Consider the following 26,308-nt stretch of genomic DNA (forward strand, 5'->3'; position numbering starts at 1 on the left):
TAACAGAAACATAAGCGCTTTACAAACCTGATCACAACTCCATATGATGTATTTGTTAAATTGATTGTTGCTGAAAAATGCCACATCGATTAAAGCTAAAAGTTTTCTTTTATGATATTAATAGTTAGATTAGTAAAAACATTAATAAAATCATATAGTATATAAGACCAAAGCACTGTTGTAGACAAGATGATCAAATGCCTCGAAGTCTTAAGCAACTATAATAACACAATTGTTGCCCTTCAGTCGATATGAAAATATATCTACCACTATGCAAGGCAATATTAATAATAATGATGATAATAAAAATAATATTTATGGTAGCAATGTTACTTTCATGGATAATGTACAAAATAATTATCACTTTGGAAACCTATGCAATTAAGTATTCTTTTGGTATATCAACAGTTGAAAATGAAAGGTTTTGATATTCTTCTACATTTTTCAAGAATTTATATCCAAGTTCTGTATAGACACCCTTACATACAAGATCTATTTTCTGCAGAATGTCCCACTTTAAAGATTTTCTCCACCAGGATGTTTGGTTTGTCTTATGTTCAGTTCGATTCTCCGAATCACTAGATACAGTTAACAGCCTTAACGTCGGAAACTTATGTTCATCTAAATCCATACCCAAATATTTGAATAATTCTTTGGATTTATTGAATGTATTTTTGCATAAATCTTCAAAGTAAACGACCTTAAATCTATCAGGGAAAAGTTTTAGTAGCTTTTGACCTTCCTTGAAGTCAAACAGCATTTTCTTGCACAGAGCTTTAGCGTCCTCAATAATTTGTTTTTCTGTATTTATTGGAAACCAATCCGCCTGAATTCTTGAATTGATGATTGCCCTGGGATCCCTGAAAAGATGAATGACCTTCAGGTTTTCACGTTCAAGAAGTATATCTGCCAGCAGATCGGTTGAGAACCTCAGTACTTTCGTTACACGGTGTGTAGCGGTCTGACAATTTCGGGGAATATACTTATGTAGACATAGTGTAGAATTTTTCTTGATTTTCATGCAAGACCGCATCTGACTCCAGCTGGGACCTATGTAAAACAAAAAAAAAGCAGTCAGAAGTAGTACATAAAATGCATAGTGCATTTCAATATCCATGTTTGAAATGTAATGTTGATATTACTTTTCTTAATGCTCTTTATCTTGAAAGATGATCGGCTATGTTACAAAAATGATTCACACAATTACTAAGGTCCAGTTGTAAAAACCACGCACAAAGGACACAGCCATATCAATCAGAATGCACTAAAGTAAGTATAGTTGTTTGCATGATATAAATGCATATATATGTACATTGGCAAGGTGTATACACTAAACAACTTAGGTAACAGTCAAATATAGATGCAAAACGAAACACGACTTTGGAGAGTCAGTTTAAACCAAACCCTAAGTCTTATTTTCTCATCTTATGCCAAACGTACAGCAAAAAAATAAAACTGAATCGGAACAAATGTAATTAGATGCACGGTATGTAAAGTACAACAGTGCTTTTGCAAAAATATACAACACCTGAAAATTGTAAGCATGCATTCAGTGCAATTGCAGGTAAAACAGATCAATAAGAAAAAGACCTTCTGCGCCCGGCTTTAATAATTGCTGTTCATCGAGGCCTATACATTTCTTGTCACAAGAAACGGAACGGCCAACTGTAATGGGACTGAACATAAAACATGGGTCTAGAAATAGTCAGTCGTCAGTCAACTGCCAAATTTACGTAAACATTTTGTATTTTGTCACGTATATTGAAAATTGCTGTACTTCAAAAATTTTAGACGTCCATAATAAACATCCACATAATCGTTAGGTTGTAATGTTCTTCGTCGGAAAACGGTCTTAAGGTTACCATAAATGTATTCAAACCAGACTTAAATTACGGCAATAATATGTAGTAATAGTTATGCATTCTACGAAACGAGACTCTTATCGGAATGCTTGCTGTGGTTTATACTGTATACACTAATGGATCATCAACATGGCTAAACACTCCCGAGAATTTCACCAACTGAGACATGTATATCCATTAAGATGTTTTTCGAGGTGCAATACCAAGATTTAAATTATCTCTTTCTTCTCACATTTACATACAGACATGATAATCAATACAAAAGTAATAGCATTGCAATTTTTGGTTTTATCTTAGTAGACGCAACAGTAATATACATCTTAATAAGAACTAAATTCCAATAGCACAGTATCTCGGAAACGTAACCCTTTAGCATTATATGTACGGATATGTTAATGGTTAGCATTTACAAAAACATGGCATTGACAAATTAAAACATGTAGCTAAGACGGGTAATAAGTTTAGTTTAAAAAGTTTAATAAGACATTATTTATTAGAATTTCAGACCAATTCTCTGTAGAACCCAAAAAGTTGTAAACTCATAGTCACAGATATCCTTTAAACCGATTTTTTATTGAAGAGGATGCAAAATTAAAAAAAAAAGCATGTATTTCATTTTTAATATATGCTCCGGTTACCATAGAAACGAGGATGAAAATACCTAACTTAAGCGTAATTTTCTAAACAAAATTAAAGGGTTCATTACTATTTTGTTATCTGGAAAGTACTAGAAAGTGTTCTTTATTTGCGTACTTGCAAATGTTAAAGGCAAATGAAAAGGTTTCATACCAAATTAATATTTCCAAATATCTATTTGATTCTTGTATGATCTAGATTTTCATCTGGAAAAATATATTTATGGAGCAAAACATACGTTTTATATTGTGCTCTACGTGTTGAAAAGTGCACAAGTGTCAGAAAAAAACATTTGTTTGTGTAAAGAGAAGATGATATTTTAAATAGAAACATAAATTGTAGTGGGTGATTCTGACACATTCTTGTAGATTTGGGCCAAAGTTTATGATATAGGATATTTTTCCTATTTTCATTACCTCCCCTTGATGTTCTACATTTAGGAAATCACAAAGAGCTTAAGTTAGTTCATTTTCTGGATTATGCTTAAATCAGAGTTCCATTTGGATTTTGCAAATACTCAGTATGTTAATACAATGACAGTCAGACGTTTGAAATTTGGGAAAAAAAGTCTTTGGCAGAAATGAGTCTAAACTGTAGGTAACAATCTGTCTGTGTATCTCCATAAGAGAAGTGTGTGTTCAACTGATTAAAGGATCACTGTTAAAGGATAACACTATTATGAAAACAGATGAGTCTCAGAATATTTTTTAGGTTTTAATCTGAGATGTTAAATTTTCACGCTATGCAAGATATTTGGTCATTTCCTTCAACAGATTCAAAGACCATACAGAGGCCATTTTCATAATCATTGGACAGACATTTCTTATTATATTACCAAGATAATACTTACAGGAGTTTTTTCATCATTTTTCGAATACCATGCACCAATAGCAGTGGAATTTGGAAAATGCTTACAGAAATTGTTTTATGTATAAATTTTCGAAATAATCAAAATCTATGTTAAGATATTTTTAGTGTAAAATATTATTGAATTACAATTCAGTAATTTTAACAGTATAAATGTTGTTTTAATAACCTAAATATACATACAAATTCGCTAAACCATTTTTAAACATCAAACACCCTGCAAGGTAACACACTCATTTGGGAATTTCAAATTTAGAATTGGGAAAAAGCATATTTTTTTGCTTTGGAATTACCTCCTTTTTGGTAAAAACCCTGATTTTAGATGTAAATGACAACAAGCATGCTTCCTTTGTGTTACTTGTAAAAGCAGATAAAAGCATATTTATATTTCAAAATGTGTATTTTTGTAAATTTATTTATTTTGGTTTTCAGCTGTGAGTTGTGTCTTTTGAAAATGACTGCTTGATGATCACTGTCGTATACGTGCAACTTCTGGGATTTTCCGTGAGCCGGAGGGGACACACCAAGATGGCGGACGAAATTGATGCTAGAAGGTAGGAGCTTGTTTTTGCATCCCGTTTTATTTAGTTCATGCCTTTTGGTTCACACATTTAGTCGAGACTAATGCAGGAAACCTTTCTCCGCCTGCCGTAATTGCTCATATCTCCAGTATTCCTATGTTTTCCCCAAAACGTCCTCCTGAACCTGACATTTTACAGGTCAGAAAAATCGAAGCGAAGGCGGCATGTTTTCAAGGTCACAGTTTCTCATGCAGTAGCAACTTGATTCGTATAGCATGTCCTATATGCTGAAAATAAAGCACTCTTCATTTCTGACGCTGATGACATGGAAGTTTTTCTGCATTAGTCTCGACTAAATGTGTGAACCAAAAGGCATGAATTAAATACAACGGGAGGCAAAAACAAGCTCCTACCTTCTAGCTTCACTTTCGTCCGCCATCTTGGTGTGTCCCCTCCGGCTCACGGAAAATCCCAGCCGTTGCACGTATACCACAGTGAAAATTTCAAACAACTATGAAGTGAGTGGATGTTCTAGAAAGGCTGTCATCATTTATACATTTGCAATAGTGTATGTGTTTGCCAAACTACCTGTAGAAGTACAGACTTACAGTAGTAAAAACTCAAATGCTGATAAATGAAAACATTTAATTGCTTCAACTGCTACACATAAGGCAGTTTGTTTTAATCTGCACATGCCTGTTTTACAAGTTCATATTGGATGTTAATGGCTTGATTGTGTCAATGTTAATATATATATATATATATATAAAGAGAGAGAGAGAGAGAGGCTCGGTATATCTGGGTAGATTCTTTTGAATTCCAGTACCGTTAGCCTGTCCACATTTACGGTTCTATTTCTATAGTATCTGTCCACTTTTATGGATTGAATCTCAAGATCAAACATATATCTGCCACTTCTACGGTATAACAAAACCCCACATGCCCGTATTCATAAAAGTTTGAAATCTTGACCTCTCAATTTATGCAACAATAATAGCTAGTAGGACTTTCTATAACTTAAATTGACATACATTCTACCATAGTGTGACTACAAAATACTGCACGTGTTTAATTCCGAAAAATAAGTGTTTCAAATAATGAAATATGACACGCCCTTTTCCAGAAAAGGACCCTCTGCATTTTGCCTGTTAAATGTCCATATAATGCTGAAAATGATTCAATCTGCCAAAATGTTACAACAGTAACAACCATTTCAGTTGGGTTTGTGTTTTTTCCAGACTAATTCTTCAAAGAGCGAATGATCATCATCATCCTTATAATGGAATAAAAGAAAGGTATAATCATTTTATCTATAGTTTTAGTATCAGATCAGGTCTGATTTCAAAAAAATATAAAATGTTGGGTATTTTTTTCTTTTTCATTTTTTTCTTTTTTTTAACAAAATATTTTTGTACTTTGTTTCGAATTCATGTAGCTACAATTAAATTGTAGCAAAGTTAAAAAATAGTCAATTTATTTCATGCAATTTTTCCTTTAATTTTTTTTTAAAGGAGAGGGAGGTCTATGTGATAATTTATTTTCATTAAAAGAATAAAGGAAAGATGTATATATTATACATTTACTTAATATATAAAATTTATTAAATGCTTGAAATAGTTCATGTAAATTCTATTCATTTACACGTGTGAGGGGAAACCCTCCAGCTGGCTTGTAGAAGATCGGCAGTTCCATCCAGTAATTTGTTGTCAAAACCATTATAACTGGAGAGCCCACCCAACCACCACCCATAGCCAAATAAAAGACATTCAGATTGTTATTCTCTCACTTCTCTAGATTCTACTGACAGCTAAATGGTAAAAGTAAATTGAAGTCAGAAGACCTCGGATATCACGTAAACAGCCAGCCTTCTCAAGATTCTGTATTAAATGAAAATATCAAGGACTGATAAAAGGCTTTCTAAAACTTGCAAAGATGCAGTCTGAGAATAGTTTAGTGTTGACAAGATAACATTTCATCTCTTAAGTGTTGACACAAGTTCGAAATATATATGTTTTCTTTCTTTCCGCAAAAAAGGCGATTACAAAGTAACAAAATGGAATTTAAAAAGAAAAGTTCTATTTGCATAGTCTGAAACCAAAAAGAAAATATAGACAAATGATAAAATTGCTTGCGATACCATGGAAAGTAGCTTATAAAATCCAAGTAGATTAAAATAAATTATCTATGTTAGAATATATACAATTAGATCTGCATATGTTTGTCAGTAATAGGCCATTATGTATAAATATGCTGTAAAGTGGTTACCAAATCTTATTAGAACTGCAAAACATGTGTTTGTTTTCTTCTTTTACACAAGATAAACGATTGTCATGTGTCTATTTCATTCCGTGTTCAAGTGCATGTTTTTTAATATATATTAGATTTTATCAAATTTCAATATAACAAATGTTATACATGCAAAAGTAATCAAACGTATGAGACTTTCGTTTTCTAATTTTAATTTAAAGTCAAGAGGTAAGTTATTTTCTCATTATAGGGACTTTGGTTAAACAACTTTCAACATTTTTAAGAAATGACATTCTAAATATTTTCCATAAATCTGAAGAAGAAACATTAAAAAAACAACATAATTCCATTTTCTGAGTGTCCAGTGTGAGTTATACTAATTAGCTCAAAGAAACCAATCATTCTTTAGGTCTGTGACAACTCAAAAAAGGGACATATCTTTATTGTTCAGATGTCCATAACTTATTCCAAAAGCACTGATTGATGATTCCAAACTTTCAGCCCCTCTTTTCGGAAAACACAAAAACATTATTTACTGAAACATTTTGCTTTTACCGTGACATACTGCATTTCGAACTTGTGTCCCCACTTTAGAGATGAAATGTTATCTTGTCAACACTAAACTATTCTCAGACTGCACTTTTACAAGTTATAGAAAGCCTTTATCAGTCCTTGATGTTTTCATTTAATGCAGAATCTTGAGAAGGCTGACTGTTAACTTGATATCCGAGGTCTTCTGACTGCAATTTACTTTTACCATTTAGCTGTCAATGAAAATTAGAGAAGTGAGAGAATAGCAATCTGAATGTCTTTTATTTGACTATGGGTGGTGGTTGGGTGGCGGTGGGCTCTCCAGTTATAATGTTTTAGACATCAAATTACTGGATGGAACAGCCGATCTTCTACAAGCCAGCTGGGGGGTTTCCTCTCACATGGGTGAATTTTTGTTGTGTCACTTTAGTTAATCTTAAGATAATCAAAGTAATATTTTCAAACACTTCAGTCATTTAGATGACGCCATAGATCGGTCTGTTCGCAGAGCTCGAACTGGCGACATGTCTTTACCTAAATTTTATACATTGCATAACAGATTGGTTCATGTCGCCATCAAACTTTTTCCGAACTCACGGGATTCTTATTCTGCATACACTTAGATATAACATTTGACCCTCACCTCCCCGTCTTGCAGTAAAGGGCTGAAAAACTCTCCGTTCAAATTCGTTAAACTGACAATCATAGATGTTTCTTAATACCTGAATTGCCATAACTAACGAATAAGCGGACAACCTGAAAAAAATAAAGAATGACTCTTGAAACTTGACCAAAACATTAAATTTGCCGCCATTTACGATTCAATTGAGGGTGAGTTTGATTCTATTTAAAATTAGCCTAAGTCAATGCTTGATAAAACGGAATATTTAAGAAACATAAGCAACACATTTTAGTAAAGCAAGTTGGATATATAAACATTGTTCTGCATGAGCATTAAGGAGTACAGTGCTCAGGCTATAAGACTGGAAAAGTGCAGATATAAACCATGTCAGTAAAATGGTTTGTCCTGCGTGAAGACAATAAGTAGAAGAAGAAAAAATTCTAAATTGATTTGTTGGAATGCTCTTCAGAAATGAACCATTAGATTACGCAGGGAAGGACAAACAAATATTGCTTAAATTACTGTTAACTGAATTTCATTTCCATTTTCTAGATATAGCAATTAAAAGGTATCATTTAATAAATATTAATCAAGTATGAGCGATTCCGCAAATAAAGGACAACATACGCAAATACAAACCCTACTAAGTATCAAATAGCTAGTTTAAACAGATTTGCACATATGTAAACTACAATACAGTCATCGGTTTACAAATGAACTTGCTGAAACAACTCTAATCATCTTGTCTCTGGTAGTGTGGTATTGATAAATACAGATATAAAATATTACTTGTCGTTTTTGTTAGAAAGGAAACTGTTCTCAACAGCCTGCCTAGGGTCAACCGTTCTGAAAAAAAAAATAGAAAAAAAAAAAAATAAAACAAAAATGATAAAAAGCACAGATATACACATTCTAAAGTGTTTCATTATTATAAGCAAATTTTGATTTAACACATAATCTAGATTCTATATATATTCGATTTCATTTTAGTCATATTCTTTGCGTATGCTTATACATTGTAATCACATACATACAGTAAACATATTTATACAAGCCAATGCAAATATATATAAGGAATTGGGCCAGAAGTTATAACAACATTACGCCCTCCCGTGGAAAAAAAGAGAAAAAAAAACACAAAGAAATACTGAAGACTATATGTCATTTTTAAGTACTTTCGGTATGTGAAATATCTGAATACATCCAATAAAAACGAGAAATATCTGTTATAAAAATGGACTGAAGAATTAACAGAATACAGTAAGAGAAAAGGATGTATTTACCAAAACACTATTTGCATTTGTTTTGTACAATTTATTAAGCAGAGGTCTATGTAGCTTTAAAGTATCTCAATAAACTCACAGAACATAATTCTATACGGCCAGGATGTACAAGAGCGCTAGACTGTCTCAAAACATGACCGTCTAAATATCCAGTTGCGTATCATAAAGGTAATAACGTTGATGTTGTATGCCATGTTAACACCAAACAGGAGTAATAGTCTGGTGGTTTTAGCCCCTGAAAAAAGTTTATGAGGGCCGGAATGTTAATGCTTGGAGATAAAAACTTTATTAAAGTTTAAACATCCCTGGTTCATCCGGGTGCTGTCTCCAAAAATATATGACCATTATATGCAAATTATAGAGGTCAAAAGGTCATGCGTTAAAACTGATATTTTCACATAATTTTTGGCACTGATGCAATGATTCATGAATAATTTCTCATTATACAGGATTTGATTTACAATATTAAGATTAAATAAACCTTACACTTGTATCCAGTTAATAGATTATGACTCGCACTCGGAAACGTATTGTATGCTCATATATAAAGGTTAAAAGTCATAGAGTATATAAACAGAACAAAATAGCTAACCGCATTTGCTAATTTTTGCAATATTTTTGCAAATTCTGTAAATACAAATTTGAAATTTAGCATACTTTTAGAACAAAGTGTTGTTAATAACATAATAAAATTTCAAAAATATTAAGTGACGCCAACATATAAATTTTATTCAATTTACTAACTCACCCCATTTGTAAAAAAGTCACAAAAACACATAAAAGCTGTGTTTAAGTGAACAAGTGAATACCATTTGTAAGAATAAGAACTGTTCATACTAACATTTTTTTCTAGCGAATGGTTAAATATGAGACGAATGGTGAATGCTGATTTTAGAAAAAAGCAAGTTAACGAAGTTATTTCATTATCTTCCCAAAATACGTTTTCGTTTTTAGTATGTGCATGCACATTGTAAACATGTTTGTTTACTTTTTGTGACCTGTCAAAAATTGGTTGAAATCGTAAAAGGAATGAATATTATATCTGAAGACGTGTTTTGGTTTTGTTGAAAGTTCGGCTTTTTATCAATTACATATTGTTCTGAGTGTACATTACATTTCAAGAAGTATTTTATGTTATTTTTTTGAAGATATTGGCAAATAAAAATTTGGGGGTTAATTTGTTCAGTATATATTAGTTATATACAATTTTAGGAAAGCTTTTATTTTACAGATTAAAATCGTCCGAGTAAATTTTTATGTAATATTTGCATACATTTTATCATGAAATACTGTTGACAGGTCATATTGTAAAGTTTTAAATGTTTTATTTCGTTGCTTTATTAGCTCGACTTTTCGAAGAAAAAGTAGAGCTATTGCTCTCGCCCCAGCATCGGAGTCGGCGTCGTCGTTGGTTAAAATTTTTGATTAAGTCAAATATATCTGTTACTATCAAAGCTACTGACTTGAAACTTAAAATGGTTATTAACTATTAAAGTCTACACCAGGAGAAACAATTCCAATAACTCTGATTTGAATTTTGATGGAGTTATGTCCCTTTTTGGAGATATGATTTGATTTGAATTTTGGTTAAAGTTTTTGATAAAGTCAAATACCTCTGTTACTATCAAAGCTATTGACTTGAAACTTTAAATAGTTTTTACTATCAAAGTCTACACCAGGAGAAACAAACTCCCTAACTCTGATTTGAATTTTTGCAGAGTTATGCCACTTGTTAACTTAGATTTTTTGGTTAATTTTTGTGAAGTTTTTACTGGCAAAGCTCTAATTCAGAGTCAAGCAATGAGTAAATTCGAGTGCGCTGTCTTACGGACAGTTCTGACTTGTTTTAATTTGGGTTGTGACTATTTAACCAAATATTTCTGATTTCTTTTTAAGATAATTTTCTTTATCTAACTAATGCAATCAGTTTGATCATACAGATGCTTCTCAGTTTAAATGTCACAAATATATGTTAAAGGTCCAAAGGTGGCAGTAAGTGCTATGAAGTGTAAATAAACATGATCATATTGCCTACTGAAAAGATGCATAACCTTGCATATAAAAGGGTATCATTTATAAACTACATCAATGCTTAATTTAATTGATAAACCATTCAGTTACGTTAATATTTGAAAAAAGATAAAACAGAAAAAAAATGCCAAAAAATTATTCTTTCAATAAAGTTGTGACTTGTGTCTGTGTTCATATTCTGGAAATGTAATATTGTTAATAGCATTTTTATATATCTGTCAGAACCAATCGTAATTTCATTTTTGAATTAGTTCTAAAACTGAAGAAAAACACATTTATTATTCTATATGATATAAAAGGGAAGTAATTTCATCTACAAAAAAAAAGGAAACTTAATTTGGGTGCATGTGACCTTGACCTTTGCACATGTTATATTCTTTATAATGGTGAATATTTAAGTGGCGTCGTTGGAATATATCAACAAAAATTGCAAGCCAATATATGTATTATGTAAGGATGATGTCGGCTATATGTAAAACATGTATTTGTATCGGTACTTTGTAAACTCATGATTACAGAACAATATTCAGTATTGTTAAATAATTCGTTTATATGAAATTAGCAGAATAGCAGCATAGGGCAATGAGTTCATATAAACATTCAGAAATATTTAACTGTTCTCCTATATGAAAACTCATCTAGGTTATCGGTATATAACACAACATTTACTTGATTTGATATAAAAGTTTTAAAAAAGGTAAAGTTTCTTGTTTAAAGTGGGTAGTTGTCTCTTGTATAATAGAAATATTGTCATATCCATGATATTTTAAGTTCAAAAGGGGTCGTAATTCTAACAAAAATACAATGTAGAGTTACTGTACCTGCAGCTTTAAACGGCAAATAACTGCTCCAGGTTTTAAAGCAACGACTTTGACCGTTAATGGGAAAAGTTGACCTAAACGCAAACTTTAAGCAAGAAATCTGATATTTTCTAAGTCCAAAAGGGGTCATATTTCTTGCAAAAAGAAGGATTATGTTTTTTTTTGCTTTACAGAGTCAGTCTTTGATGGTTAATAAGTGTTGCAAGTTTTAGAGCAATAGCTTTGATAGTTTAGGAGAAAAGCTGACCTAAACACAAAACTTGAACAAGAAATCTGATATTTTCTATGTTCAAAAGAGGCCATAATTCTTGCAAAAGCAGGATGGAGTTATGTTTCTTGTTATACAGAGTTAGCTTTTAATAGTTAACAAGTGCTACAAGTTTTAAAGCAATAGCTTTGATAGTTTAGGAGATAATTAGCCTGAACATAAAACTTAAATAAGAAATTTGATATTTTTAGTCCAAAGGGGCCATAATTCTTGCAAAAAAACAGAATGGGGTTAAGTTTCTTGCTGTGCAGAGTCAGCTATTGATGGTGAACAAGAGTTGCAAGCTTTAAAGTAAAAGCTTTGATAGTTTAGGAGAAAAGCTGACCTAAACATAAAACTTAACCAGGCAACGCCGACGCAGACGCCAATGACTATGACGATCAAGTGATGACAATAATTTTCGAATAAGAGCTGTCACAGAAGACAGCGAGCTCGATGCTGGATGGTAAAACTGGGCACATCTGAGGAAACTGGAGCTGTCAATGGAGTGATTCCAATGGTGGATGAAAATATTGCACAATAGCTTGTATCAAAAATATTAAGTAATAAGAGATGTAAAGATAAAGTATATGAAAACATTATATAAGTATACTGTTAGCAAAAACGGGGGCATAATTAATTAAATATTGGTGCATAAGTTATGCACCTTGTGTCATATGATGTTGGTGATGATGTGGAACAACTTCTTTAAGTTTGAATTAAATATGCATTTCATAATAACTGAGATATAGTGAAAATGCATCAAAATTAACCTTAAATTCTAAGTAAAAAGGGGGCTTAATTCATGAAAAAAAATGTACCAGAGTTATGCACCTTGTGTCATATCATGTGGGTGATGATGTTGAACAATTATTTTAAGTTTGAATCAGATCCATTCAGCAATAACAGAGATAGAGTGAAAGTGCATCAAAACTTTAACCCGAAACTTTAAGTGAAAAGGGGATAAATCACGAAATATTGGTACCAGAGTTATAGCCCTTAAGTCAGATGATGTGGGTGATGATGAGGAATAACTGTTTTAAGTTTGAATCAAATCCATCAAGTTATTACAGAGGTAAGTAGAAAAAAAGAGAAAGTGTAAAAAAAAACTTTAACCAAAGTTGGGGCGCGGAAAGACGCCGACGCCTGGTCGAGTAGGATACTTCGTATAATCGAGCTAAAAATCAGATGAGCCAAAAAGGAACCTCATATTCTATAACAATGCTTAAGATATCTGTGTTAAATTATATACAAAAATTTAAATATGCAGACAAAGGGAATACACAACTATCAAAGATCATATGTTGTGCTGTACATGATATATATTGATGATAACGTAAGTGTCAAGGAACTGAGATCTGATTTAACAAGAACAAAATACGGTAAATATTAATTTTTAGTCTATAGTATTGATTGTGACCATCTGCTAATATGTTGTTTTTTATATAATTGAACATCCCTTAAGCAAGTAGTGTACCACAAACTTTTTGACAAAAGCTTTGTAACGATTTAGACCACTGAATAGAAAGTAATGTCATTTAGTGTTTAACGTTATGGTTAAGACAACTACATTCTATAAAGGGAGATAATTTTTAAAAAATGAGCGAGACAGACTCATGATTTTATACACTTCAGTTTCTTTTAGTGGTCTTTATCGTTGTGTAAAATTTCAACAAAAATGATTGGTTAAATTTAGAGTTATTCTTTAGAAATGTTATATGTAAGTTTAATAAAGGGAGATAATTCAAAAATTAAGCTAGATAGATTTATTGTACATGTACAAAGCACTTTTCCTTAATGTCTTTAATCTTTGTATGAAGTTTGAATGAATTCCATTTATCACTTTTGGATAACATATTAATAGTATCCATAGATGACATTTTTAGCTCGACTATTCATAGAATAGTAGAGCTATTGGACTCGCCCATGCGTCGGCGTCGGCGTCGGCGTCTGCGTCCGCGTCCGCGTCCTGATTTGGTTAAGTTTTGTATGTAAGCTGGTATCTCAGCAACCACGTGTGGGAATGGATTGAAACTTCATACACTTATTCACTGTGATAAACTGACTTATATTGCACAGGTCCCATAACTCTATTTTGCTTTTTTACAAAATTATGCCCCTTTTTTGACTTAGAAATTTTTGGTTAAGGTTTTGTATGTAAGCTGGTATCTCAGTAACCACTTGTGGGAATGGATTGAAACTTCACACACTTATTCACTGTGATAAACTGACTTACATTGCACAGGTCCATAACTCTATTTTGCTTTTTTACAAAATTATGCCCCTTTTTCGACTTAGAATTTTTTGGTTAAGGTTTTGTATGTAAGCTGGTATCTCAGTACTCACTAATTGGAATGGATTGAAACTTCACACACTTGTTCACTGTCATGATCTGACATGCACAAAGCAGGTTCCATAACTCTATTTTGCCTTTTTACAAAATTATGCCCCTTTTTCGACTTAGATTTTTTTGGTTAAGGTTTTGTATGTAAGCTGGTATCTCAGTATCCACTAATGGGAAAGGATTGAAACTTCACACACTTGTTCACTGTCATGATATGACATGCAATGCAAAGGGTCAATAACTCAACTTTGCATTTTACAAAATTATGCACCTTTTTAAACTTAGGAGTTTTGGGTTAAATTCTTATATGTAAGCTGGTATCTCAGTACCCTCTAATGGGAATGGATTGAAACTTCACACACTTGTCCACTGTCATGAGCTGATAAGCACTATGCAGGTTCCATAACCTTATTTTGCTTTTTTTAAATTATGCCCCTTTTTCGACTTTCGTATTCATTCAATCGACAAGGCTGTTGAATAGTCGAGCGTTGCTGTCCTCCGACAGCTCTTGTTTTATTTGTCATGTTCTGTTTTAGCTTTGCATCAATTCTAAGTGACTAAAATAGTTTCATAATACATTGAAATAAAAGCTACACAAAAAAGTTGCAAAATCAGAATTTCATAGCATGACCTTTTGACCCCTCTAATTTACATAAAACATCGTTATATTTTTTGGAGACAGCTATCAAAGTAACCGGTAAGGTTCAAGCTTCAACAAATATGTTGTCTTCGGGCATTAACATGCCGGCCCTCATAAAATGATTTCTAGAGCACTTTTGTCACTAAAACTACCTGACTATAAGGGGAAATCAAGGTATTTAAGTTGGATGAAAACTGACGACCGGATCAAAACTTATTGAAGAGACAATGCTAATGACGCAGATTTCGAGTAATTCAAGGGCCATAATTCAAGAATGACTTAGTTACTCATACGCACATACTAAGCAGATGAATAAAAAATGTCTTCATCCATGAAATATTAAACAATAGTATTTGTTGTTGGTTTTAACGTCGCACCGACACATAATAGGTCATATGGCGACTTTCCAGCTTTAATGGTGGAGGAAGACCCCAGGTGCCCCTCCGTGCATTATTTCATCACGAGCGGGTACCTGGGTAGAACAACCGACCTTCCGTAAGCCAGCTGGATTGCTTCCCCACATGAAGAATTCAACGCGCCGGCTGAGGCTCGCACCCACATCGATGAGGGGCAGGTGATTTGAAGTCAGCGACCTTAACCACTCGGCCACGGAGGCCCCTTAAACAAATAGTATTCTTATATCTTTCTTTTAGCATACATGACTTTATTTCAGAAATGTTATAACGCTTGGCAGGAAGAAGTAATCAAATTTCCTAGCTAACTGGGTTATCTCCTTGGATGGCTAAGCCACAAACTTATCAAATTCAAACGACATTTTGACACCTGCTGTTATGAGTACCTCTCCAAAAATCAATATTTAGAAATTTATTTTATGCAAAATAGTTTGTCAAATTTGACTGAAAAGTCTTAAAATATGAAATTAAACGTATAGCAATCATTGGTTGTTCCCGTATGAGCCCGATATTTCTTTTACGTCTGCAGATAGCAACTATTTGTTATTTGAATTAAATACTAAACTTAACAGACAAACCCGCCAGCAACTATTAACAATAACACAAGTTTACCTGTCTATATAACAGAACCATTTAAATACCTGAAAGCAATTGAGCTACTGAGGCTGTTACACTCTAAGATATACTGTATATCTCTTGTGCTCAAGGGAAAACTGCTCAAAATTATCAAACAACCTAAAACAGTGACTTACACACCCGGAATATTATAGAGATGTAGTTTATAAAATTCGGGAAAATTAAACAAAGTCCTTGTTTCAATCAAATATTTGTAAAATGGGTTAAAAAGTTTATCAGAGAGGATACGATGTGAAAATCGTGAAGCACAGTGCATGTTTAGTGATTGACCCCTTTACAATTAATCGCTACGCTTTCCTATTTGATGGTACGATGACTAATAAAGTGTAAGAGTCCATTCAGGCTGACGGAATCCTAAGGAGGTACACAATTGTTGTTTTTTTTCTGCTTATACGGGTGCGTTTGTGTAATTGTGAGTCTACGACGGTGCCCTACTGTTTTCTATGTTATTTAATTGGGAAATGTTGAGTGTTTGATTGTTGTACACGACTGTTTGCCCTTACGTTGTAGTGTGACTGTTATAAAGGAACGTAGGATTCCCTTTGTAATTTCATCCTTGTTCTTCTTTCCTCTTCTAATTCCTCCCCCGAACCCACCATTTTATCACTTAATCGCCCTAAATCTATATTTCACATAAAGAATAAGTACTTGTTAGACGTTTGAAGCAACCCGTCTGTAATATTTTTTCCATTACAGCTTCTTTTTGTTGCAGGCCAACTTTGCTAATGCGTGGCTCTGAGACTGTGTTTTAGGTGCTCTGTGCTTCTGAGAAATCTAACCTTACGTATTATCTTTTGATGCTTGCCATTACATAACATCATTACCAATGATGGAATAAATCAATAGTAAACATATACTTGGCAAACAGACACTGTATCAAGAATGGAAAAAGTAGACTACAGTGGAAAGAAGACGGCGGCGACATAACAAATCCAAACTAGCAATAAGTATAATCAAAAAAGAAATAATAAAATAAACAACGATACTCATCATGTAAAACATGATATTAAAAGGCTTCCCTACAGGCTACATTGCGGAATATTTTGATTTGATGCAACTCTCCAAATGAATTTGTTTCACAGACACCATACAATCATACGAGGGGCGATCAATATGTAGTGTTACTCCATATGTAGTTCCGTAACCGCTGGTTCTTTTAAGATACGGTTTCGGCACATTATAGAGCAATTTATTGGCAACACAATGTTATATAAATTAAAACAATTGGTAGATTCAAAGTAAAAATATAATCATTTGAGTGAGGTGTACTCCGGAATATTCGACAATTTTATGTCCAAAACATTGAGATTGTAATATGCAATTTCTTGATTCTACTATTCAACAACTAGAACAGTTACTAAAGTTCAATTTTCAGTTTAAACAGATAAAACTAATCATGATCTTCACATCTTCACAAAAACATATGAAAACTAAAAATAAAAGTTTATAACAAAATTGTGTGTGTATGTGTTTACTCGAAAAATGATAAGATGAGTACATTAAGCCTCTGCAATTTTGTCAGGCGTGATAATCATCGTTTAAAAAGTTTTTGTATTTTAAATTTATACAAGTATCTGAATTCTCGATTGCGAAACTATTTCTTACAAATTTGACTAATCGCTCTCAACACCCATTCCAGATGGAATCAATCCCGAGTTTAGAATTTTTAGTTGTGTTGTAAAATAAAAAATGTAATAAATAGTCTAAAACAAACGGAAACCTATCACAGATTGCTGTACCTCGTAGAAAAATGATATAATTTTGTGATTTTACAAGTTATTCTATTTTCTGAGACTCTGGATGCCCAGGACAAACCTAAATTATAATTATGGTCCAGTATACCTGAGTACACCTCACTAATGCTCTACAATGTGCCAAAAACCGCAATTTAAAATAGCCAGCGGTTACAGAACTACAAGCGGAGTTACATTGCATATTGTATTCGAAGCCGGTGTAGTCTCAAATTTGCTTCCTTGAAGCCTGTTAACGGTTATATAAACATATAAAAGTCGCAGCTAGCAAAGTCTGGACAGTACGGATGATGGGACAACGTTCTATTGTGGATGAGGCAGTATGAGTTGGGACATTTTCATGCAAAAGACATACATGTTAATAGGCTAGTCTGTGGTGCAACCTTTTTCAAGTTTTGACTATTTGTTTTTATTCAAAATCACTTCTGAATAGTAACTAACATTCGAAATGTGACCATTTGAAACAAAATAAGCCAGCATCATGAAAAAAAAATGAATCCCAAAAATCAACAAACATAACCTATCCAGCAAAGATTGAACACTTAAACTTCCTTTCAGTTGGGAAACCAGCTCCTTTCCACTGATATGACTGAGCTTTTGTTTCAGTTTTAGCATAGTGAACCCATATTTTTATCCGCATTAACAACCTAGTTAATGAACGTATTTCATCACAGTTAAAACGTTCTTCTTCTATGGTCACCCTGAACCCTTTTGGTCTTTTGATAGCTGTGTCGGCACCAACATATCATTAACCTCGCTCACAAATAATTTTGCACGAACAATATGATTTGTTGACATTTTTCCGGGTGTAAACTGATAAGCTACCTTCTGCAAGATCACTTTGTGATCTTTTTTGACAAAAAACCTAAATTTTCATCACCATTATAAGGGTCACTGCCTCAGCGGGCATCACTGGCATAGGCTTGTCCCTCATGCTTGTTCCGTTGTTCTAGTCTCCCAAAAATGAGAAACAAATATGGGAATTGCAGGCTTTAGAAAGAAACCTATCATCTTTGAAAAATGTGTCAGTGTCAAGGATTTTCTGCCTCTCAAGCCAGGATTTCTATCACAGATATCTTTTCCTCCAGCTTAGAGACCATTATAGCCGTAACATATACAATGTTAATATGCTCTTAACCTCGCGTATACATACTAAAATGTAGTTTTCCCTCCTTTATATGTGTAAATAGCTGCATGTGAAATGACAAACGCATACAAGGTCTGGATATTTTCTTACCGCCCCTCGTACAGTGGCCGAAAGAAAAAACAACAAAATATAAGAAAAGTCTATTTACACATATTTAACATTTCAAGAAATATTTTGGCATTATAATGTTTTTTCTTATTTATCCCTTTACTTTTTATTGACCATAATGTAAAACTACATAGTATTACATAAAAATCTAGCTGATGGTTTAAATAAAAACAATCCGCTAAAGGCATTCAGGCACTAAATGGGAAAATGGTGCGGAAAATTATGGTACTCGCATAATGGTCTGTGGGCCAAGGCCAAAATATTTGAAAGTCGCAACCCAGAAATTAGGCAAAGGTTGAGCTATGCCATGATGTAATACTATCATTAAGGGTGGATGTCGGTCTGAGCGACATGTCAGTAAAATTTAATGACGATTTAAAGAATGTTGGTGTCTAATAAATATAATTTAGAATTGCATAGGAATATCGCTGATTTTGATGGTAAAAGAGACAATTATGCGACATTTCTTATAACAAAATTTATCTTTTAATGCCTGAAATAATCAATAATTTACTTTGGTTGTCAAAGAATGCTACGGTATGTATTATATACTGAATAAAATGTAAAAAGTAGGGGTTGATGTACCCCATCCACCACATTAACACAGATACTTATGCGGAAAATCTTCAGGACTTTTAATCCTTTATAAAGGAACAGAATCCTAATGTTTACAGTAAAGAAAACAAATTGAATGAATAATAAACTAAAAATTCAGACACCTTTGCACTTTAATGTCAGTTGGCTAAACCTATAGTTTGTGTTTCATTTCTGGGCGAATTGAATACTGACAGACCTATTCTTTGCTCGTGCAGTAAAAATGGTGAAAGGATTGCAAAAACTAATACGACCGCAAATGTTGTATGGAATTTCCTTAAAGGGAACATCAAAATGGAAGCAGATCCAGCAAAATAAGTATTTATTCAAAATAACAGCTATTTCAAATTAATCTAAAATTATTATAAATATGAGTTAATGGCACCAAAGTTTTTACATTTTGATTGCTTTAATTCTCTCCTATGCTAGCTTAGGTCTTCTTAGCAGTCATTATGTACGTAGAATTTAAATTACCCAAATTTAAGGTTTGTTAAACTACCAACAAAACAGGTTATTTAGTTACACAGACTATTCAAATTTAGACTTCCGCCACTTTCCAAATTTCCAAATAACAGCATTAAATTTGATCAAACATGCACATATGAAAGAGGCGTAGCTCTTTAAAAGTCAAAATTATAACAGGAATCACCTGATTTTGATTAAAACATGTTACAGAGGATTTTACCGCTCACAAAATGACCACCTGAAATCGGTTACATGTACAAATATTGATGAGCTACTAATGTTTAAATATTCAGTATTATAAAACAAACCAAATAAGTTTTCAAGGACTGAAGTTTGGTTATCCAGATCAATTTAATGAAGATACTGTCCTGTCACTTTCAAACTGGCCGCCAGAAATAAGTTTGCAATCATACATATGGATAAGATCTAAGTAACCATTGCTGTAATATGAGTTAAAATAATTTCACTACGTTACCAATATGAGCTACTTCTCTTGTTTTTATCAAGATGCCGCCATTTTCAAAATGCGTACCATAACAGACATTACAATAATATGATTTAAATACTGCTTTTATTTCTTTTAAAACTATATAAACATGTTACTCTCAATTTTCATTCAAAGGATTTTGAATGTAGCTAAAATGTAATATTACTTTGTATCAGAATGGCTGCCTGATAGATATTACATATACAGTGTATCCTAGTAGAATAATGAGAAAACATTTAAACATATTTTTTTAAATATTTAATAGGATTTATAAAGTTTATGTTTCAATGCAAATTGCATTTTTCTGTTACAATTCAGCTAAATATGTACGACCTCTTTTTAAAGAACAAAGCCCTATCTGATTACACAAACGGAAATGAGCATATACAGTTCTAAACCTATCAAAGCAATTTAAGATACATATATATAGATGTACTTTTTGGTTGTGCTTGAACGTTTTACTAGGATCAGTTTTGTTTGAAATAGAAGTTGTCAAATATATATCATAATGCCAAATCCCTTTAATATCATCCAACAAAATCCTTTCAATGCGTATTTCTCTGAAAGAGTGCCAAACTATTATGAATACGTCTATAGTCATGCATTTGCTTGACATAATGAACAGGTAGTGTGTACAGAGCTTCGCAACTATAAATTGAGCAAGTCCTGGAACCAAGAAGTCGTCTGTCGTATCTGTTTGTTATTTGGTTGTATGAGTAATAATTATTGGTATTATTGTAATTAATATTTTACATAACGTATGCTTTAGGATGTAGCTTAATGACTTTACTACGGAATAAATCACTTAACTAAAAAGAGTTTTTACATACATGTCATAAAGATATCAATACACCACTGGCGTTTTCCAAACAAATAGTGCAGACTCTGTAAGTATGTACATATGCATCTATGCGTGTATGATAAACTTATTCTGATACTGATACCGGAAAGTGAATTCTCGCAACCTCTCATATACAAATTTAGAGTGTATTTCTGTCATATGGTGTACATAGGTGTTATAATGTGCCCTCTTGTGTAGTTCTGAAACATACGTTACCAAAATTATATTAAGGTAGTTACTAGACTTAATGGTTGAAACACAGTTCCATACCGAGGTAATCTATATGTAACAGTTGAAATACATCAGTTTTAGTAAGAACTTAGAACTGATAATAATGATACCACAACCACTATATGAACAAGGAGTCTTATCAATGTTTTCGTTAAGGGAATGTAATATGAATTCGTAGTTCAGTAATTCCGTCCCACAGTATAAGTAATATTTGAAAATTACCATGATCAAATAAACAGAATTATTTTAAAACGCATGTTTTACCAGAAGTGTCAATTGTTTCACTACAAGTACCCATGTTGTACTGTATATGTTTGATGCTCCTTAAGTTCAAAATGTGCCGTGTTTATTTACATCAGGAATTACATCAGCAGCTTTGAATACATAATGCATATAAACCGATAACTTCAGAAATGAATACAATCTTACCTTCCATAAATTTCAAAACAAGGCAAAAAAAAATATAAAATCTTCTGTCTTGAAACCACTTCAATCCATCGAAACCCTAAAACTATCCTACCTTTAATGTTACGTAATGTTCTGTGTAATCTTGGTAACGTATGTTTAATATTATATGATTCATATTATCTTTGTAATGCTGTACAAACTGACTGAGTAGGTGCTTTGCAATGCCAGTAAGCATGATTTATGTATTAGCCTGGGATAATAATATACGACATATAAAATTGAATAGGTGACCAATAAATCCTATGTAGAAGAGTTAGTCTAGTGGATAAGGTGTCGGCTGCTCAATCCAGGGGTTGTGGGTTCGAGCCCCACTGGGGTCACAACCATGACCTCTCATATGGCACCAGTATTGGTTTTTCCAGGAAGCGGACTCAAGAGTGGTTTCAAACAGCTTGAAGCTTTCATTACAATCGAGCTAAAACAAATTAGTATAAACTAAAACCTAGGTAACGTATATCTGATTCTTAGATACCTACACGTTCTGTATTTATTTTGAATAAAAGTCAAAAATATTCAGACTGCGTACATACTGTAACAAAGTCTACTATTAATTATCAATATGCTATCTTTTGAAGCAGAAGCCATAAACATTGCTATCAAATCTATGCTATATTTACAGTGATGCTGGAAGAGGCATCGTTGTTTTACTGTAGCTTGTCGGCATCCTAAAGTTGAGAATAGTAACAGGGTTAAGTCCAACCAAATTATAACGGTCATGTTTGCATGTTCAGTAAACATAATTTATTTCAATTAAAAGCATACAAATGCAATTGTTGGGAGTATTTTCAATGTTGCTAATTCTCCACGGTGGAACATTTGAGTGGCGACTGTTACGTATGTGACATTTTAAAGTATCATTTTCAAATAAAGGTCAACATTATACATGTAAGCTTACTTTGACATCTAAAATAGAAGAAAACTATTGGTACTCAAAACCTTTCTGAATAAAACACAAATAGGTTTGATTTATTGAGAAACAGCATGTGATTTATATGTATTACGTTTGCATGCACGTTGTCTATAACCTAAACTGATTGCAATATTTTATATATTCTCATGAAGATAAATAAAATTGTGAATGAATCTTAACACATTATTTGATGATGTGTTATTAAAAAATACAGTAATTTTTATAATTTTACGAGTTATTTAAAATGACAAAAATGTAGCTCGAGTGGGTGGGGTATTTTAACCCCCAAAGTTTGGTAGAAATCATCAAAATTTGGAAAACATTGTTACAGTGAACCTTTAATTGATTTAGAACAGTTACATAAGCAAAACTCTAATATCTGAAAGTCGGTATTGAAACAATATATTAAGAGTACTTTCAAACAGTACTTTCAAAGAGAGAGAATTCCGCATTTTTCATACACAATGTTTACTAAAATGAGTATAATTTTCATTTGACATACGGTAGAAAGCGACATCCGGTCTTAAACAATCCCGGAATGAATGTATTAATGGCTGTAGTGGACGAACCTTTGCCTAATTTCTGGGTTACGAAATCGAAAAACTAGAGGACTTACAGAAACTGGCCCACAGACCATAATGGCAGATTCAAATAGTCCTCAGTTCTTTTGCTCTGTAGAGTTATTTTTCTTATTTTCTTTGCATATTTTGCTTAAATAACATGACATATCTTTGCTTGACATGAAGGTAGCTTTTGCGTTTGAAAATAATCATTCCCGGTTCATTTAAGTAATTGATACATATGGTTATAAAATTCTTATATTTGCTGCTCCTAATCAAGTGCAAAAATTGCTATTGCTTACTATCTCATGTTGTATCTGCTAATCGTGTATAAAAGGTTACATGCATGCAGTAGTTATATTAAACAATCATCACGCTAGCTATCCTGTTTCAAAGTTTCATGACTGAATGACACGGTTCTTTTCAAAACTGTTAACTTATAATGTCATTGAAATCGGTCACGTTGATCCAAAACTATTTTGAAATTAAGTTCGGGAAAAAAGAACAATATTTAAATAACTTCTATCAGTGATATATTATACACATGCCTAATGAATTTATATCATCGTGCAAGAATTGAGATATTCTTAAATGATAGTGTTTCAATGTTACTTATACCAGAATGAGAAACAAGGGGCCGTATTCATAAAGCATCTTAAGTATAAGTATAAAAAATTGATTATTTACTTAAGTATTACTTAGGTAAGAAACTCATTTTACTTAAGTATATTTGTTATTCATAAAACAACTTAATATGTAATTCTTGTTTTTTATTGTAGACGAAAACATTAAAACAAACAACAGTAATTTCAGACAGACACAATATGCACAATTATGTTTCAAGTGTTTTTATCTGAAAACAACACTTCAGTCGTACTCACCACGCTATTCTATTTTCTGACTTAAGTCATATCTTACGTATCTTAAGTTTAAGCTGTTTTATGACTAGGACTTAAGTTTTTAAATAGATTTAAGCTAAAATCACCACAAACTTAAGTAAAATCTTCAACTTAAGTCAAAACCTATACTTGAAATGCTTTATGAATGCGGCCCCAGATATCTATACGTTTCAAATTAAGATAAAATCTTTGTCGCTGCCATTATGTGATTGATATTAAGCTGTAAGTTCAATGTGTGTTTCCTACCTTAATAACTTAACTACAAATCAATTGTAAGTAAAGGCGATTACATACTGTCTCATGATATATGTGTATCCTGGCTTTCAAAATTCTTAGCAATCAACATGTTGCCTACCACGTTTCAGTGTTTCATGAGTGACAGTCATGGCTGTCCTCAAGGTTTGTTTTCCAAGGACACGAAACTTAAACAATATGATTAGATAAACGGTCGGAAAAGAAAAGACAAAATATTCGGAAGACTTAAAAATGTAAAATTTTATAATACTTTAATGTGTCTAATGGATTTATATAATCGAATATTTATTACATTTAACTATACTATAAGCTATGTTAAGATGTTTATTTCTTAAATTTTATTTTTAATAGGTTGAGAAACCAGTTAAATATATGTAATTATATATGTGATTTATGTCTAGAATAATTCTATTAAAAATGGAATTTAGAGATCTAACAATGTATTTCTATAAATAACTCAGGTCAATATAAAAACAGGGGTAATCATTACACAGTATTATGTTCAATAATTTCAAATCACAAACTGTGTTTTGGTCATACACAATTTATGGATATACCGGCAGAACATACTTGGGCTAAATACAAAATGACATCTGTTGAAATTGCATCTATATTCTTTATAATGATATTGACTCTACATCCCAAACACGTATCGATATAAAATCGTTAAAATCCTGAAAGTTTTTTGTTTGTTTTTGTTTGCTTTTTGTCTTTCATGTTTGAATTGTCTGGTTTCATAGGCCTGTAGTTCACCTTTAAGATAAATTTCAATAAATTTCAGATGTGATCGTTTACAGAGATATATATAAATGGTTCTTTCACAAGCATGAATTATGATTTCAGTAGTATATTGCATATAAAGTGTTGGATGCATTATGCTCCATATCGACAGCTTTTCCAAATTATATATTACTCTCGATGAAATGCGTGTTAACGCCTGGAGTATTAATTGCATGTGCAAAGAGCAGCAAAAAAAATCATATTGTGAATGAATAACTATATGGCGTCATTGATAACGAATAAGATACAATTTTAGAATTATTTATGTAGGATGTTATAGATGCTGTCTAACTTACCTGCAGTCTAGACGATCAGAGCGACAAACAGTGTCGTTTCCATGCCAGTAATTCCACATAAAGCTCTTCCGGAAAGGCTCATATAGATAGAACGAGTCATTTCTCCAACCTAGAATATATCCCATCAGTGTACTACCAGTTCTCATGTAGCCGCTGATCAAAACGTCGTAGTATTTTACTGAAATGAATAAACATTACTCAGTGAGCATGTCCATACAGCCCATACAGCAAAAATCTGATAGTCAAATCAAAGTCTAAAATTAGTGTTAATATCAGCAGATTGGTCGGACAAAGATCCGATGTCTGCCAAATATATTTTCCAGATCTTTTTATGTGAGTGATATTATTAAGTGGATAAATGCATATTTTTAATCCAACCTGTCACTACGCATCTTTTCACGTGTGTGCTTTGTGCATATTAATGCATTTATAAACTACCTATCTTTATTATGGGACTACTTTGCGATGCATGGCTCTATGGCTGTGTTTTGGGTGTTATCCTCTTTCGAGAATTCTACCCATATATTCTATCTTTAACAAGAAATAAAACGATTTCCACTATCGACATCGGTTTAAATTGAAACAAAAAGCAAAGCTATATTTTATCTCAAGCTGAAATTATATCAGTAAATGGTGTCAACATAATATCGGTGTATACCCATATTGGATCCCTCTCCATGAAAAATGAGAAAATGGATCCCTCTCTGGTCGCGCACAGGACACTCTCTGTGCTAAACAAAGAACTCCAATGTCAGTCAGCTCGGAAAATTAATTTTTTCGTCTTAAACACATTTTTGTGTATAAAAACATATTGC

At 32.5% G+C, this 26,308-nt stretch overlaps 1 protein-coding gene across 1 annotated transcript; it reads right to left on the reverse strand.

The window, feature by feature from the left end:
* Positions 1-85: 85 nt before the first annotated feature.
* On the reverse strand, positions 86-25,666 carry LOC128546298 (carbohydrate sulfotransferase 1-like). Its single transcript, XM_053516702.1, has 4 exons — positions 25,494-25,666; positions 8,076-8,132; positions 7,308-7,420; positions 86-1,050 (listed from the first exon to the last, which is right to left on the reverse strand). Exons 1-4 carry the CDS (start codon positions 25,637-25,639, stop codon positions 374-376), a joined length of 993 nt encoding a protein of 330 aa, XP_053372677.1. The 5' UTR covers positions 25,640-25,666; the 3' UTR covers positions 86-373.
* Positions 25,667-26,308: the final 642 nt, after the last annotated feature.

Source organism: Mercenaria mercenaria, chromosome 10, assembly GCF_021730395.1.
Source record: "Mercenaria mercenaria strain notata chromosome 10, MADL_Memer_1, whole genome shotgun sequence".
Classification (NCBI taxonomy): domain Eukaryota; kingdom Metazoa; phylum Mollusca; class Bivalvia; order Venerida; family Veneridae; genus Mercenaria; species Mercenaria mercenaria.